The 17,134-nt window shown below is 36.5% G+C and overlaps 1 protein-coding gene across 1 annotated transcript in view; it reads left to right on the forward strand.

Annotated features, from left to right (window-relative positions):
• ptprga (protein tyrosine phosphatase receptor type Ga) overlaps positions 1–17,134 on the forward strand; it is a 413,560-nt gene that overhangs the window by 342,674 nt on the left and 53,752 nt on the right. The window contains exons 8-11 of the mRNA XM_051672679.1: positions 634–826; positions 8,596–8,780; positions 15,507–15,615; positions 15,741–15,790. Coding sequence (XP_051528639.1) covers positions 634–826; positions 8,596–8,780; positions 15,507–15,615; positions 15,741–15,790 — 537 coding nt within the window. The remainder of the gene's footprint in view (positions 1–633; positions 827–8,595; positions 8,781–15,506; positions 15,616–15,740; positions 15,791–17,134) is intronic.

Raw genomic sequence — 17,134 nt, forward strand, 5'->3', positions numbered from 1 at the left:
ACACAACAGTGACTTTATGGTTAGGTTTATGGTTGGTGTTAAAGTTAGGGTTTAAACTTGCAAGAATGCTTGTTCAAACCCCCAATGTTTTTCTTTCTTCCATGGTACACAACAGTCCATTTCCTGTTAAAATCATGGTTAAAAAAAGAAAAAATGTGCTGCCTGTCTGAACAAAGCCTATGTATTTTTGCAATCTGCATGCCACCTGTTCAAAAATTCTATAAACTCTAATAATGCATATTTCACTCCTCGCTGCCTCCTCCGGACCAGGTGGTATAACTGTGATAGTTTGAAGTGGTTTGCTATTACCATCATATGCTTTTGCATTCATTCCACAGAAAAGTTAGGATAATATAAGGAGGACAATGTTCAATTTCAGCTCTGAACATTAAGTGTTTTCAGAAAGCGAGAGAGGGAAAGAGACAGAAGGTTAGTGAGGCATGGAAGAGGAGAAAATAAGACATGTTTTTGGTCTCTCATCAGCCTGTAAGCTAAAAAAAAAAAAAGATTCCTTATCTGAGTCACTAGTTTGGAAGGAGGGCAGAAAGACGGATATCAGGTAAGATGACATAATGAAAAATAAGAGATGGATATAAAAACATACTGCATTCACTCTCTCTCTTTGTATCTCAGCTGGAGGCGTTTTACTCAATCTTCACAACAGAACAGCAGGATCATGTTAAATCTGTGGAATACCTGCGTAACAACTTCCGCCCACTCCAAAGCCTGGACAACAGGGAGGTTTTCAAATCTGCCGTCAAAGACGCTTGGCTGCCTGACTTGACCGACATCCTAGGGAACCCGTATGGTACCGAGGCATCCAAAGGTGAGCGAGCTTTCCTTACAGCTTATTGGTCCTCCTCAGACAGTTTCTAAAACCAGTTTTGGTTGCTTGTAAATACAGATTTTACATTTTGTATCATGAATTCACAAACTCAAGACTGTTCTAAGATTTTGTGGCTTTTAGACAATTTCTATGAGTCTGTTAGTTGACAAAATTAACTTATAGCGGATTTACACATTTAAAATGTATGCAAAAACAGACCAAAAATATTGATGACTTACCTGCACTCATTTTGGATGTCCCCTCCCCCAAATGCCACATACTTCTGACTTGCAATGAAAAATGGAAAATAATGTTCATGGCTGTGATTTAAGCTAAAGGCTACTGGCTAATAAAAAAAAGTAAAAAAAATTTGATATGCCCCACCTCAGCTTCCTGTTTCAATAGGAAATACATCAACACAGGAAAGAAAACTTATTATATGGCTTATTAAGCTATTTCATGGGGTTGAACTTATAATGTAAAAAAATTATTAGTAGGAATGAATATTAACCAGTATTAATAAATGCTGTAAAAAATGTTAACATTAACATTAACAAACGTTACCTACACAACCTTGTAAAGCATTACCGTTTAGATTCCAGTAGATTCAGATTTTCCCTAATTAGTGCTTATGCATAATACATAATACATAACACAAGCGCAAATGTGCATGTCATTGTCTGTGAGCGTGTGTGTGTAATGAGTGTGAGTAGGGGGCATATGGTGCCATCCTCCACAGTCGTGTCATTAGACGCTCTGCCTTTACTTGCCTATTTTCCCGTTCATTTCTCTGCTCTGCATGACAACCGCGCTCGCAGGAAGTGCACAGGACTGCAGCTTTTCAAGGACACTCTGTTTCTTTCTTACCTTCATCTGCACACTACAGAATGGCTTCACACACTACCTCTACTGGAGTCCATATAACAGCTGCTTTGGTCCAGATAGTGCCTTCTCAGATTCAGTGGTTCCACCACAGACATAAACATGTTGGTTTTTATGTAATTTTGGGGAGCTTCCTTTACTTGTATTGTTCTTAAATTAAGCTCATGTCAAACAACATAACACATACACTGTATACATGCAGTCCCTTACTCACTCTCAATACAGACAAAAGCTGTTTCTCCCACAAAGGCTTCATTCTAAAAACTAGTTTCTGTCCTCAGCATTTAGTAATGCACTGAGCAGAATAACTTGTGGGCTATAACAGATATTGATTGGCGTTGGCATTGTACTGCGGTAGTTCTTCTCATTTACAGTTCTCACAAGAGGTTCATAAATCCAGATGATTCATGGTCAAAGCACAATCCCTCATTCTCCCCTGCTCAAAAGCAGAGTAGACTACAAAAAAATACAGATCTTAAAGGCTGCAGTATCCTCTTAGCCTTGGTCAAGGTAAAGGAGGATGGTTAGACATGGACAAAAAGTTTCACATTTGTATCAGCGAACGACCCAGTTGCAGAGAGAGAGGCAAAAAAATATCTTTATTAAAGAAAAGATAAAGTACCAACATAAACTCAATGGAGAAAAAGGTGAAATAAAAACAGAACTAGTATAATACAAGAACCAACCAAAGACTCCATAGCAAACTGGCAGACTGAAGGAACAGATGGGCAACACTCACATATAAACAAAACAATTCAGCACAGGACTGAACACGAAGGGAGCTGATATAGGGAGAAGTAATAGGGAGAACAGGTGACGCGGATGATCTGTTGATAGGGGTAATGATCGTTGCCAAGGTAACTGGAGCTGGCACACTCAACGTGGCACCTGCAAGACACAAGAGGGATTGACAGATAAAACAAACACAAGCAAACACTCAGACGAGACAGACAGACAGTCAGGGGAGGCACAGTCAGGCCAGACTGTGACAGAAAGCATTCGGCCTAAGAGAAGAGAAAAGCAGAGTTAAGGACAACTTATTTTACTTTAGCTCTTTGTTCTTCCTCGCTATTGGAGACTATTTTTTCCGTTTTAATCCCCGCCTCTTGTTGTAGCTGCTCTCACATTGAGAGGCAAAGCAACTGACGTACCGAAAAACAAATCTTTATTTTTATTAAAACTATCAGATATTTCAACTTTTTCTTTTGCTATATGAAGGTAACATTAAATGTATTGCTTAAACATTTTACCATGTATTCATTGTTTATTTTTGCTAATTTTCAAATTGTTTTGCCCTTGTCCAAGACCCAGACTTTCAATCTTAAAATATGAAAATCCATGTAAAACTACACTTTCAAACTATGATAATCTATACAAATAGTAAAATAAATAGAAAATAAACACAAAAATCACTTGTGAACATATTTTTATTGTGCATCATTTCATAATTTCATTTAGTCAAAGAATGCAAAAAAATAAATAAAAAGACAAAGTTGTTGGCCATTTTATTCCAAAAATGATTCAAATTTCATTTCCACATTGTCATTTTCACCACAAAATTAATGGTGATGTGAGATTTGGTGGAAGTTACATTTGTTGGTTTAGAAAAATGGCAAGTTGAAAAAAAAAAATGGCAAAAATGACAATTCTCCTGGGGTACATGTATATCCACTGATGGATATTGTTAGTAGAAAAATTACATTAAATTAAGTGAGAGTTTGCAAAAGCGTGTTTTAACCTCCTGAGACCGGAACGTGATTGCTTTGTGCATTTTCCATTTCAATTTATAATTGGAAACTAGTAGTACCGATAACCATGCAAATGAAGCAATTTCATAAAACAATAGTTTGCCTAAAAATGTATGTCCTCATATGAGGACAGTGGGTCAAAGTCAACTTTTTGTATCACATTTTTTATTAAAATCTTTTCTCTGCTTTGGCAACAAAATCCCAAAGTTCTTTCTCTGCATTATCAAACAAACAAGTGATAGCCAGTAGTAGCCAGTGCTATAGTATTTAAAAAATCAGAAATTAGCTTTATCAATTCTGAATCAAAGTAATGGTCAGCATTGTACAAGTAATGGTCAAGCTTTCTGATGCAGCCATTGATTCCCAACGGTGACCACACCCACAGGTCTTGGGTTTTTATTAAATAGAGCCCCAATGTCCTCGTACAAGGACATCGGGATTAACAGTGTGCTGGTTCATGATAAATCACTACAATTTTGAAATTGCCACTTTAGATGACACAAACAGATTTTAAAGTAAAGACCTAATGAGGTTTCTTACCAAATGCACTTTTATTTAGTCTGCTCACATAGAAGCATTTCACTGAAATTGGCGCGCTCTTGTGCTGTCTTGTGACGTCATACTTTGATCATTTAACTCTTAAATGAAAGCCTAGAGTCTATTGATATGATCACAGTTGGTTTAAATGCATTTAAATTATGTATAGGGTACAAGGAAGCCAAAATTCAGTGTCCTCATATGAGGACATGGGTTCGCACAAGGTTAAGGGAGTTTATTTTCTACAAGTCCACAGGGCCAAAAATGGCCATAGTAGAAGAAACATCACTTTACCCTAGTTCTCCAAGAGCTGTTGCAAGAAACCCTAACCCTTAGTTATAATTTTAAGGCTACTGTCACTAAGGGTTTTCTTTCCCTAAGGGGTTTCTTACAACCAGCTGCTGACCTCTTCACTCTCACTCCAACTCTCTGCCAACATTGTCGTTAGCGGCAGTCCAAATAACTCCAGGTAATTTGGAACGCTGGAATTGCGCCAGAAAGCATAAATGGCTACATAAATTCCAGGGCAATCGGAATCAGAAACAGAATTAATTTGGGTGCTTGGAAATAATAAAGTAATATGAAGAGAGATGCTTAGAAGCTTCTCTTATCGCTGCCTGGTTAATTTCAGAGCCGTGCAAAATTGATTGTGGATGCTGTGCACTGTCAAGGAATAAAAAGGGAACAGAAAGGACAGAATAATGAAAAAAGGATGAAAAGGGTGGAGTAATAGTGTGATAGAGACTGAAAACAGAAGCATATAAATGGTGCCTGCAGGCTGAATCTGAACTTTTTGTCAGCTTCGATTAATTCAAAACACATGCTGCTGGATGATAGCTGAACTTTCCCTCGCAGTAGGTGAAATAGCCGAACCGGTTTGATCAACAGTCAAAATACAGTGCAGTACTCTGACGCAGCACTTACCACCTGTTCATCCTTATAGTTAAAGAAAAATGTTTGAATTGAATGTTTTATCTTATTTTTGGAAACATTTACCCCAAAATAAAGCCCTCATTTTGTTCCAAACCTATATGATTTTCTCTCCTGCTTGGAACACAAACGGTGAATGTTTAAAAACATCCTGAAAGAAAAAGAATGGATTCTTTTCCATTTAAAAAAAGGAAATGGGGACTGTGTCTGACAATCTCCAAAATCATAGAAAAGTATCATAACAGTAATCCATACAAACCATTCACTAAATTTCATGACTTTTGAAGTCATTCATTGTGTGACGAACAGACCATAATTTAAGTCATTATACCCTGATTTTCCACTTCATCAAAGCTCTAAAATGTACTACAAATGCTAAATGACAGTATTTGATGGCAATGATGCAAAAACACCATTGGTTTTGTCATATTGGAGCATGACAGACCCAGTCCCCATTCACTTTCAAGGGATAGTTCACCCAAAAATTCTCTCATCATTTACTCACCCTCATACCATCCCAGATGTGTATGACTTTCTTTCATCTGCAGAACACAAAGATATTTAGAAGAATATCTCAGTTCTGTAGGTCCATATAATGTAAGTGAATGGTGGCCAGAACTTTGAAGGTCCAAAAAGCATATAAAGGCAGCATAATATCCAGTGGTTAAATCCATATTTTCAGAAGTGATTTAATAGGTGTGGGTGAGAAACAGATCAATATTTAAAGGTGCTGTAAGCAATTTTCTTTTTCATGGAAAGGTATGCAAAAAAATTTCCAATTCCCTGAAAGATATTAATGAAGTGTCGTGAGATATCTCAGCAGTCTCTGTGACAGCTCTGGACTCTGTAAACAGCAAACCAAAATGTGTCCGCGGTCCGCAGTCTCTGACGCTTTCGACCTGTCAATCACTTTGTGCGTTCTCATTGTATTGTAGATTCGGCAAATTATTGAGGCTTACTGCCATTTTTATGGCATGTTGCTCATAACAGTTGTCAGTTGAGGGTGCTATTTTGCTGCTGTTGTTTTTAACAACCGTATCTGGATGATGTCGGCCTCATTAAAGCTCATTTGGTATCTTTGGAGTGCAGGGTTTTGGAAAGAGGGGTTGTGGCTAATTCAGTGTCTCAGTCTCCTGGAAGTAGAACGGCTAAAATCTTTAAAGGTGCTGTAAGCGATTTTAACCATTGAAGAATTTCCACAAGCTGAGCCATTGGATTAGCCATGCCCACTTTTTCCAAAATGCCGCACTCCAAAGATACCAAAATAGCTTTATTAAGATAGACAGAGCAAAATGATTGACAGGCAGAAAGCAAATTTTTGTTTCCTGTTTACAGAGTCTAGAGCTGTCACAGAGACCGGTGAGATATCTCAGGACAATTATTTCATTAATATCTTTCGAGTAGTAAAGGTTTTTGCATACCTTTCCATGAAAAAATCACTTACAGCACCTTTAAGTCCTTTTTTTACTATAAATTCTCGTCCCCGCCCTGTTGATGGTGATATGCACAAAGAATGTGAATCACCAAAAACAAAAGAAGAAGAATGTGAAAGTGAAAGGGGAGATTTATAGTAAAAAAAAAAAAAGGACTTAAATATTTATTTGTTTCTCACCCACACTTATCATATCGCTTCTGAAGACATGGACTTAAACACTGGAGTCATATGGATTACTTTTATGTTGCTGTTATGTGCTTTTGTTTTTTGTATGGACCTACAGAGCTGAGATATCCTTCTGAAAATCTTTGTTTTTGTTCAGAAGTAGACAGAAAGTCATACACATCTGGGGATGGCATGAGGGTGAGTAAATTATGAGAGAATTTTCATTTTTGGTGAACTATCCCTTTCATTATACAGAAAAGAGTAGTCAGGATATTCTTCAAAAATTCCAGTGTTGTGTTCCACAGAAGAAAGTCAGCCATCCAGTTTTTGAATGAACTATTCCTTTAATGCATTAAATATTTCAAGGTAGAGAAGACATTTTTAGATCCATGTTCATGTGGCTTCCGCTAACACATTAGCACACTTTTAGTTAAACTGGTCATATGTGGCAGCCTATTCGAAATGGCCGCTCAAGGTTAACGGAGTGTTCGCACTTTCACTCTATCTAATTTGACTTCTGCTCTCACCTTCTCTCCTTTCCTGCAATATCCCTCCATTAATCTCACTCTCCATGGTCAAAGAGCTGCAGGGCCAAAGATGGCCTTTTTTTGCTTTTCTGTGCATCTCATAAGAGACCTACACTCTCCCGCAATGGCCTGTGCGACTGAGTTTCTCTGTGGGAGAGAGAAAAATATGGGATGGGTTGTGATATATATTACTGAAGAATAAGTCAGGCCCATTTTCTGCACTGATTTTTGGAAAAGACTGTGGAATTCTACAGATTTGAATCTAGTAATATTTGTAACCATAGTTGATAGTACTTTACTCTTATTGGTTGCTGAAAGAGTAATCAAATTTGCCCAAAAAATTAATAAAAAACATGCAAATGGTAGGGATAGCGATTTGCTTACTGAAAAGCTTTAAACCATCAACCCAGGAATGAGACAAAAGAGGTAAGAGGAAGTGGTTCTTATCTGTGTTCATGGTTAAGGGTCACTTATACTATGAGAATTGTATAATTGGCTGGTATTGAGGAAGAACATACTTCTGAGTATGTAGTATGACAGTGTAGGAGTATTGGGATGCACTACCATGGCATAAAGTTGCAGCTTAATACCACAAACCCACTTGTTCTGTACGTTTTGTATTATGTTGATACATTTTATTTCAGTTGCGCATAGGGTTGTAGTTAATATTAGTTGCACAGATGCAGACTTTAAAAATCTACCAGAAATAGTATACCACCTGGACACCTCTGGCATACTATTTTCAAAGTACTCTGGGGACGCCCTGATTCTAATCATTTTATACTATTTAGGACGCATAGAATGCACATTTGGACACGGCCTCTTCATTAGGTTGTGAACAAAATATTTTCAAACTTCCAAACTCAAACCAGAGCAGACTGTCTAAATAAAAGTGAGATCTTACCTAAAGAACAAGCTCTCAATCTGATAGGTAACTGCCATGCTTGTGTTGCTATTATCAAAAATGCATGTCTTGTGCATGAACGTCAGGGCAGGCATTACTGTATATTTCATGCAGTATGATTACGGCTGTAGTCACTATTACTTCTCTCATGATTAGAGCTAATAGAGGCTTCAGCTAGAGGAGTGATTGTGGAATCAGTTTAATTAGCATTGTTTTGGATGTAATGGCTCCCCTGTGGTTGTGGGAGGGAGCGTTTGTGTGTGTGGGTGTGTGTGTGTCTCAGTTGCAAATGTTTTTGTGCATTTTAGGACCAAAACGAAAGGAAATGTAGGGCTTTTTCTGTCTGATTTCTCTGTGAATAGAAGCTCACTCCTACACACGCTGTCAGCCGCCAAAAACTGTGGCACGCTCAGTGATTAAACACCTTCTGCTGGGGAGATTAACAGCAACTTAGATGCTGCTGGTGTTTATAGAGGGCATGACACAATTCAGGACATGTGAAAGCGAAATAGATGTATTCTGTAATCTAATAGAGCCATCTAGTGGTTGTAGGTTCTAAGGGCACCAATGGAGCTCAAGGTTACATTGGTGGCAAAGAAGAAAACATGCATTTTCATTCTCTCTCTCTCTCTTTTATGTAGCATGCAGCAGTGCTCCGATCAACATGAACGTCCAGCACATAAATAAGACAGCTCTAGTGGTGCGATGGTCTCGTCCGGAGACTACCTATGATCCTCCCATCATCAGCTACCTTGTTTCCTACAGCTGGACCAAAAACGATGAGTCATACGAGGAGACATACGTCAAAAGGAGCGATCAGAAACTGGTGAGGAGCATGGTCAGCCATACCACAAAATCTCACAATATTATGATCCCAACAAAAGATATCTGTAAAATATATAAATAGCATTCACAACATGTTTAACTACCATAACCTCCTGAGACCCCTGCGTGACTGCTGTGTGCGTTTTCCATTTCCCTTTTTTGTAACAATTAGCACCTAATAAACAAGCAAATAGTTTTCCTAAAAATTATGTCCACATATGTGGACAGTGAGACTACGTTGTGAAATTTTAAATAACACTAAGCTATAGTAATTTTTTTATTATGTTTCCAGTAGTGTTGGTTATTCATGTTTTTGAGACGTTACAGACATTACAGCTGATTTTCTGTAAAGCAGAATAAATTATTATTATTCAAAGTAATGTCCAATCACTGCCAACCATGTTAAAATAAAATGTTGCATTATAAAATTCTGAATCTATGTACTGATTATCATTGTCCCATGTCTGCCAAACATGTTGAGTGGTCCAAACATCATCTGCAGCCTGAAACTGAACTTTTGGTCAGATTTTAGGATTAAATGCACTTATCTGCATAGAAAGCTATAGGATGCTCCCTTGCTCCCTATTTAGTGAATGACTTAACCTCCAGTGTGCTGTCTGTCTTCACTGGTCTCAGAACAGTTTGAAATTCACCTTATTTTCATCCTAAGTCCATATAAAGCCTCTGAAAGCCAATTTTTTCATCTTTTGAATGAACCTGTTTACACAGTAAATATATAGGAATGCATTGCAACTTGTGTCAATGAATAGAATCGTATTGCAGAGTTAACAAAACAAAATATAACAAAATGTATATTAAAATGAAGCAAAATGATGTGTTAATGATGAAAGTTATTCAAAATAACTAACAATTTCCACCTATGTTTATCAGGGCGCTGACACGCGAAAAATTAACTGATTTTTTTAAAGCAGCATATCAAATGAAACTAGAGACTGTCCTCTTTACAACCAAACAGGTTTCAGTTAAAAGACATAAAGAGATTTCTTACCAGAGGCACTTTTGTTGGTGCTGCATCTGCAGGAGCGCTTCATGGAAATCAACGGCATGCTGTTGTGTCACATGGCTCGGTGCGGCAGAAGTTAACCCTTTATATGACAGTCTAGACTTTTGTGAACAGTATTCAGTCGTTTTTTATTCATTTAAATGATGCATTGCCTATAGCAAAATCAAAGTTCAACGTCCACGCATGTGGACTCGGGGTCGCACGATAATAATGTGAAGCATTTCTGAATATGGACCCTTTTCACTGACTGTGATGACCCAATTCTTCCTTATTTAGCAGAGTAAATATAGCAAACCTTTTTTATATTTGCAATTTTTATATTTATTTAATGTAAATGTATAACATTATACTTTGTGGTATATTAATCTGGAATTAATAAAAAAAATAACGAGTTAATACAGCTGCGATGAGGTTTCTAATATAGTTGCTAAGGGAGTAACAGAACATTTGACCTCTTTCTTTTTTCTGACTGCTGTAATCCACCGCTCTTTATTTCTTCTTCTCTTGGAAAGCTGTAATAGCGTTTTTTTTTCTTTTGATGTTGGAGCAAACAGGCAAGCAAAAATTGTATTTAGCTGCGGTCACCCATTCACTCCTATACCATTTTACCCTGCTATCGTTTTACTTCCGAATTCCAAACCTGGATTTGTGAACAGGGTTCATTCAGTGGGAAATAATGTAGCGCAGGACTTCATTTTATACATTTGGATTTGATTGGATTGTGATAAGAGGACTAAGATATATTGGTTACCTCTTCCCCTCCCCTACGGCCTCCATTACTTCAGTACAGCAGAGAAGAAAAATCGTTTTAAAGGCAGAGAAATTTGTTACATTTTGATTAGATTATTATTAGCTAAAGATTATTAACCCTTAAATGCATGGGAATTTCACCAAACACTCTTACCTGTTCAGGTCTTTAGAGACCAACGGCATGTACTGTATATCTATCAAAAATGGATCTACAATATGACCAGATGGTGTACAATTTTCAAAATATTTTCAAGACAATTAGATAATAATAAAATAAAATATATTTTTATATATTTTGATGATTTATTTTTCATATATCGAAGAGAAAATGCAGCAAATCAGAACAAATCTAGTACAGGGTTCATTACTTTAACACTGAAATTTCATGATACGCAACAGGCTGCCAAACACATATTGAGCTACACATAACACATACACATAGGCTACACATAAGTATTTTCTCAGGCTCTTATTGAGTCTAAATAGATGTACAACTTACATCATTTCAATAGTACACCCAAATGACAATAGTCATATCATATTGTTCATGTGTTACACTTGCTATAGTTTACTTCAGTGTTGTTTCTTAATCAAACAGCAATGTCAAATGTAAATCAAGTCAAAAAGTGTAACAACAGTGCCACCTTGAGGAAGAAATAGCATGTATTTTATGTATGTGTACACGCATGTGGAATACTGATAATTCACCATTGTTGAACAGAAAATCAATGTGAAATAGGAGTCATTTTTGTGTATATAGTACTAATTTCTCTTGTAATAAACAAAGAGATAGATATCCTGTGATAGGAAACTTATATAGATATGAAATAATCATAAACAATATAACTTATGGAAGTGCAAAAAACAAACAACAAAAAAAAACACCATTTTAAGTACTTTTGGTACTTAAACCATTATAATTTATTTATATATTTATTTATTTATTTATTTATTGTGGTACACTATTTATAAGAGATAGAATGAGGAATACTAAAAAGGTGTGGGCACAGGGGGTGAAATGAGGTCCCGGGTCTCTAAAGACCTGAGGTATGTGTTTAAAACACATATAGTTTTTCTTAAGAATAATATGCACTGGTGAATTGTGCAAAATAAGGCCATAAACATTTGCTAACAAAGTAAATAGGGGCATTTTTCATTTGTCTTTAAAGCTGAAGTGTGCAATTTCTGTGCCACTAGCATAACTAAATGAAATTTCAAAAATAATTATTGTTTACAAGCAGGTTTTCTCGAACATTCTCCATTTGCCATTGGTTGGACAAAAAGGGAGTCCCACTCCATACTCATGCCAAAGGTTGAGTCAAAGTCAGGCTGGCCAGAATGCTCAAACAAAAACGGAGCAAAGTTTTTAAAGGACCACAGAGCTACGGTGTTTACAATTTTGGGGGATATAAAACTACAAAATGTTTTACTTATCATTGTCTCTGTATATTAAGATGGGATAGGAGGAATAAATAAATAAACATTTTGGGTGCTTGGGTTGACTGCAGGTTTGTAGCAGTTCTTGAAAGACATGCTGCCTCTTAAAGTCTGGAATGGAAGGATGTTGATATTACATCTGTAAACTTCACAGCTCATCGATAATATCCTGTAATCTCTCCTCTGCTAAGTTCTACAGATCCATGTTTATAGAAGCATAGTGAGTGTGACTGTGAGTAAAGACTGTATTTTAGGTCGTCAGCAGGGGGGCGCAGCGGTATATTCTGACCTTGGAGCCCGCCGTTTGCAATTATTAATGCACTAAAAAAAACACTAAAACTGTTTAAAAGGTGGAGATATATTTTATTCTCTTTCCTCTTGAATTTCAATCGACCACCAACTGCGGGGTTTGAAATTTATAACGGGTTGAGATTTCTGATTTCATAGGGGGTTACAAGACAAGAGAATAGACAGAAACAAAGTCAGTTTTGTTAATTTCTTTCCCAACCATTCCTGTACATCATTTTTATTATAATAGCATCCCACCAAGAAACATTATCAGAGCCATCCCATTCCCACCTTCATTTTCTTTTAAGTTCTTCATTTAAATTTTTATGTCCCCTCTCAAGATGCTGCAATCTGGGTCACTTTATGGGCCGACTTGATTTTTAAAGGAAGTGCCTCCCAAATCAATAGAGAAACTACTAGAGAACTTTTTACTTCCTTACATTTAAAAAAAAAGAAAAAAAAAGAAATAATAATAATACTTTAGAGTAATATTTAAATGAAATAAAGCTGAACTCCATAAATCAGAAAGGTGTTGCCATGGAGAGTAACTGACACCATTTACTTAACGGAAGATTTACAAATGCCTCGAGCCCGCGGTACCGTTCAGCGGACCCTGAGGAGAGGGAGTGAGTTATGATTATGGCTATTGCTCATACACTTAGAATTGTATTGAATCTTAATTTCTTTCGGAGGCAGTGAGGCTTCTTGCGTGTGGTTCAGAAAGGGACCATCGTGAGATATGAACAAGCACTGGTGGAGGAAAAGCTGTTAATAATAATAACTATATTTATGTAGGACTTTTTATCAATTTAGCACAAAGTGCTTCACAAAAAATAAAATCAAAGCACAGATAAAAACAAAACAGAAGCTTAAAACAAAATTCAAAAAGTAGTAAAAGGACGTTTATTCAAATGAGTTTTAAACGAGACTTAAAAACAGACACAGATTCAGCAGACCTAATATCCAAGGGCGGGCTGTTCCATAATCTTTGGGCCTTCACTACAAAAGCTCTATCACCTTTAGTTTTCTATCTGGATACAAAATTAAACTGCCAAACTTTCAAGGCAATAAGATCTAAGAGGTTTAACGATTTCGTAAGGTCTTAAAAGTTATGCTAAATAATCTGGTGCCAAACCATGTAATGCTTCGTAATTAATAAAATCTTAAAATCAACCCTAAAATGAATGAAAGAAGCTAAAACTGGTGTAATATGATTAAAAGACCTAACTTGTGTCAAAAGTCTAGCGGCAGCATTTTGCACTGTTTGTAGCCATGCTATAGTGCGTTGATTTAAAGTTGAAAACCGGGCATTACAGTTATCTAGGCGAGACAAAATAAAAGCATGAATAAGCTTCTCTGTATACATGAAACTCAAAACCTGTCTCACCTTGGAAATGTTCCTTAACTGATAAAAACAAGACTGAACTAACTTCCTGACGTGATATTCAATTAATATTCGGGACCACCTGATTAGGTGCTGACTCAATCTGACTTTTTTTTAAACCATGACCAATTATAACAACCTCTGTTTTATCAGTATTCAACTGCAGAAAATTGCATTCAATGCAATTTTTTCTATCTGCTGTACATGCTTGAAGAACATTTAAATTAGTTAGATAATTGGGATTCAACGACAAACATAACTGTAGGTCATCTGCATAGCAATGACAGTTTATGTTGTATTTTCGATTTACAGAACCAAGAGGTAAAATATATAAAGAAAACTAAATTGGCCCTTAAAGGGATCCTTGCGGAACACCACAATTTATTGTTGAAGAGGAGGACATCTCCAACAGACAAGACAAATAGGAAACAAACCAATCTAAAGCCACCCCAGACATTTCCATCCCTCTGAATGAACAACTATGTCAAACACTGCAGTTAAATCAAGCAACACTAAAATGGAGCACTCTGCAGTGTCCTCTGCCATCAATAAGTCATTGGTCACCCTAAGAAGGGCAGTTTCTGTACTGTGGTTTTCTCTAAAACTTGACTGAATTTTCTCAAAAATATTATTATTCTTCATTACCTCCAGTAGTGGCTTTGCTACTGCTTTCTCTATTATTTTTTATATCAAAGGTAATTTAGAGATTGGTCTATAGTTAATAGCAACCGAAGGATCTAACGAGGGCTTCCTCAGAAGTGGTTGAACTATAGCAATCGTCAACTCTGGGACACATCCAGACACAAGCGAGCTATTTACTACAGACAACAAAGTAGGGCCTAAGGTCCCAATAACTTCCTTGAAAAGTCTTAAAGGAACAACATCTGTATGGCATTTGATGGTTTCAACAAAGATTTTCCCCTAAAATCAGTGCAGAAAATGTAAAAAATAAGCATACATTCAGTATGGGCCTAGCTATAACTTACACAAGAATGACTGGTCTGATTTTTAACAGTGCTTAAATTGTTGTAAGTTTAATGATTATTATTACATGGCTCTTTAGAATACTTGATTATGATTGGTCAATCTCAGAATTATGCATTTTTTTAACAATGACCACTAAACTGTAGTGTTTAGTTTAATTGACTGGTGCTAGTTTCATATGTCTCATGTTACTCCGTGGTCTCTTTCTGCTTTTATAATAAAATCATTTTACATCCAAACAGTATTTAATGTCCATTTATTTATTTATTAAGTAGCCATGTAATAAGCAGGATAATGTACAGCCAGCTGGTCATTATCACAAAATAAAAACTGACAAGTGATCTGGATACTGACACGAAGCAAAGGCTCTAGTACATTATCTCTTATACAGTTAGTATATTAGGATTTCTCAAACAGATCCTGATAGTGATGCCTAATTTATAGGTAAAAGATAGAAACATATATTAAAAAGAGAGAATTTGTAAATGTAATAAGAGAGTCTCTGTGTCCCAGCTGAGCAGCTCAGATGTGCTTTAAGTGCTAAATGAATGTTATGTGATGGGAAAGAGTGATAGAGACTATATAGTCTTTATTCAATGCTAATGACTTGAGAAGAAGGTGTTACTGTCAGAGAAGGAGAGGAGAACAAGCTGTTCACCTTCATCCTCCAGACCTCTTTCATAAGACGTCACACCACTAGATGCATTTTAGTGTGTAAGTGTATGTGTTTAGAGGTTTTGGCGAAAACGCAGACTGGGCCCATCAGAAGATAACACAGCACTGTCTTTTTGACCGTCTTTTCTGCTCTTACTCTCTATCACAGAAAGTTGTGATATCCTGGGTTTTTGTGTGTATTTCAGGAAGTTGTCATTGCACCTGTGTCAACTGATGTTTTGTACCTGTTCCGTGTCCAAGCAGTGTGTTTGAATGACAAACGCAGTGACTTTAGCCAGAGCATGCTCTTCAGAGGTACCATATATACACACACACACACACACACAAACATACTGTGGCCTCATATAAATGCTATTTTTAGTTAGTGTTTCCAAATTGTTTATTCACATTTTTTCCCTCCCATTTGTATCCTCTGTTAGCTAACACCACCAGAATATTTGAGGGGACAAGAATCGTGAAAACTGGGATGGTAAGTTTACATCAGTCCATCAGGTGGCAGCACCTCTTTGCTTTAGAGGTCTGCATAGGCATTAATTAAAGCCTTAAAGAGGAAGTGTGTAATTCTGTTCCACCAAACAGAGTTTTACAGTACTGTTCTACATTTACGTACTATATTTGCATACTATAGTAATTACTAGGTACTAACCCTAAACCTAACCCTAACCTTAACCCATATTAAGTACATGTAGTTACCTGATATTACTCAGTACTTTCTGGGATAAGTACACTGTAAGTATACTGAAAGTACACGTACTGTAAAATAAAGTGCAACAAAAATAAACCTGTTTTCAAACAGCCTTCCCACATAGTCCTCCAGTCTGCTGTTGATTGAACAGACAGATAGTTACACGCTTTTAAACTAATCTAACTATTTCTACAGTAGTGTTTAAGTACAGTTCTGTGTGCATAGAATATTGAGATGATCTGCTTCTTTTTCCAAAATGTGCAGTATACACAACAGAGCACACTGTACTGAATACTGTATCACACAATTGAATTTTCAGTGTGATGAATGAACCAGAAGAAATTACAGCTGTGATTTTTAACATTATAATTTTTTGATCAAACTGCCAAAAGTTACGGTATTTTTACACAAAATTTTATGATGAAAATGCTGATTGAAATGTTTATCATTGCATTTCATTTACAATTTTTTGTGCACTGCATAGTATTCAGCAAGACTTTTTATTTCTCTGGGTGAATAAACACAAATTCACAGACAGTCACATGCCGTAGAGCTGTTCTGACGCGACATCAATTTGTAGGCAAACCCGAAGTCTTATTCGCCATGGGTTCCCTCCAGATTTTCCTATGGTTTTTTATAATGCGGTTTTTGAACTTGAAACTTTACTTGACAATACGTGGACGATTTGTTCTACAACGTAAATTACACACAGTCATGCCGTGACAACAAATGAATTTTGCGTGCATTTTGACGTTTGAGATATGACTGTGTGTAATTTATGTTGTAGAACTAAACATCCATGTATCGTCAAGTAATGTTTACCACAGAGTTTATTTTACACATAAGTTCAAAAAACCCATAATAAAAACCCATAATAAAAACCCATAGGAAACTCCAGAGGGAACCCATGGCAAATTCTCTTCCGGGTTTTTGGACTACAAGCTGAAAAGCTCTATAGAAAAATTGCGGTGTCTGTGTTGGTGCAAAACACCATTAAAAATGTGTTAAAATTTAAACATACGGTACATTGAGACCACAGTTTTAGGATTTTGTTTAAAGGAATATTCCAGGTTCAATACAAGTTAAGCTCAATCGACAAAAATATTTTCTTTAAAAAAAAAAAGCCAA

The sequence above is a fragment of the Myxocyprinus asiaticus genome, chromosome 35 (assembly GCF_019703515.2).
Source record: "Myxocyprinus asiaticus isolate MX2 ecotype Aquarium Trade chromosome 35, UBuf_Myxa_2, whole genome shotgun sequence".
NCBI lineage: Eukaryota > Metazoa > Chordata > Actinopteri > Cypriniformes > Catostomidae > Myxocyprinus > Myxocyprinus asiaticus.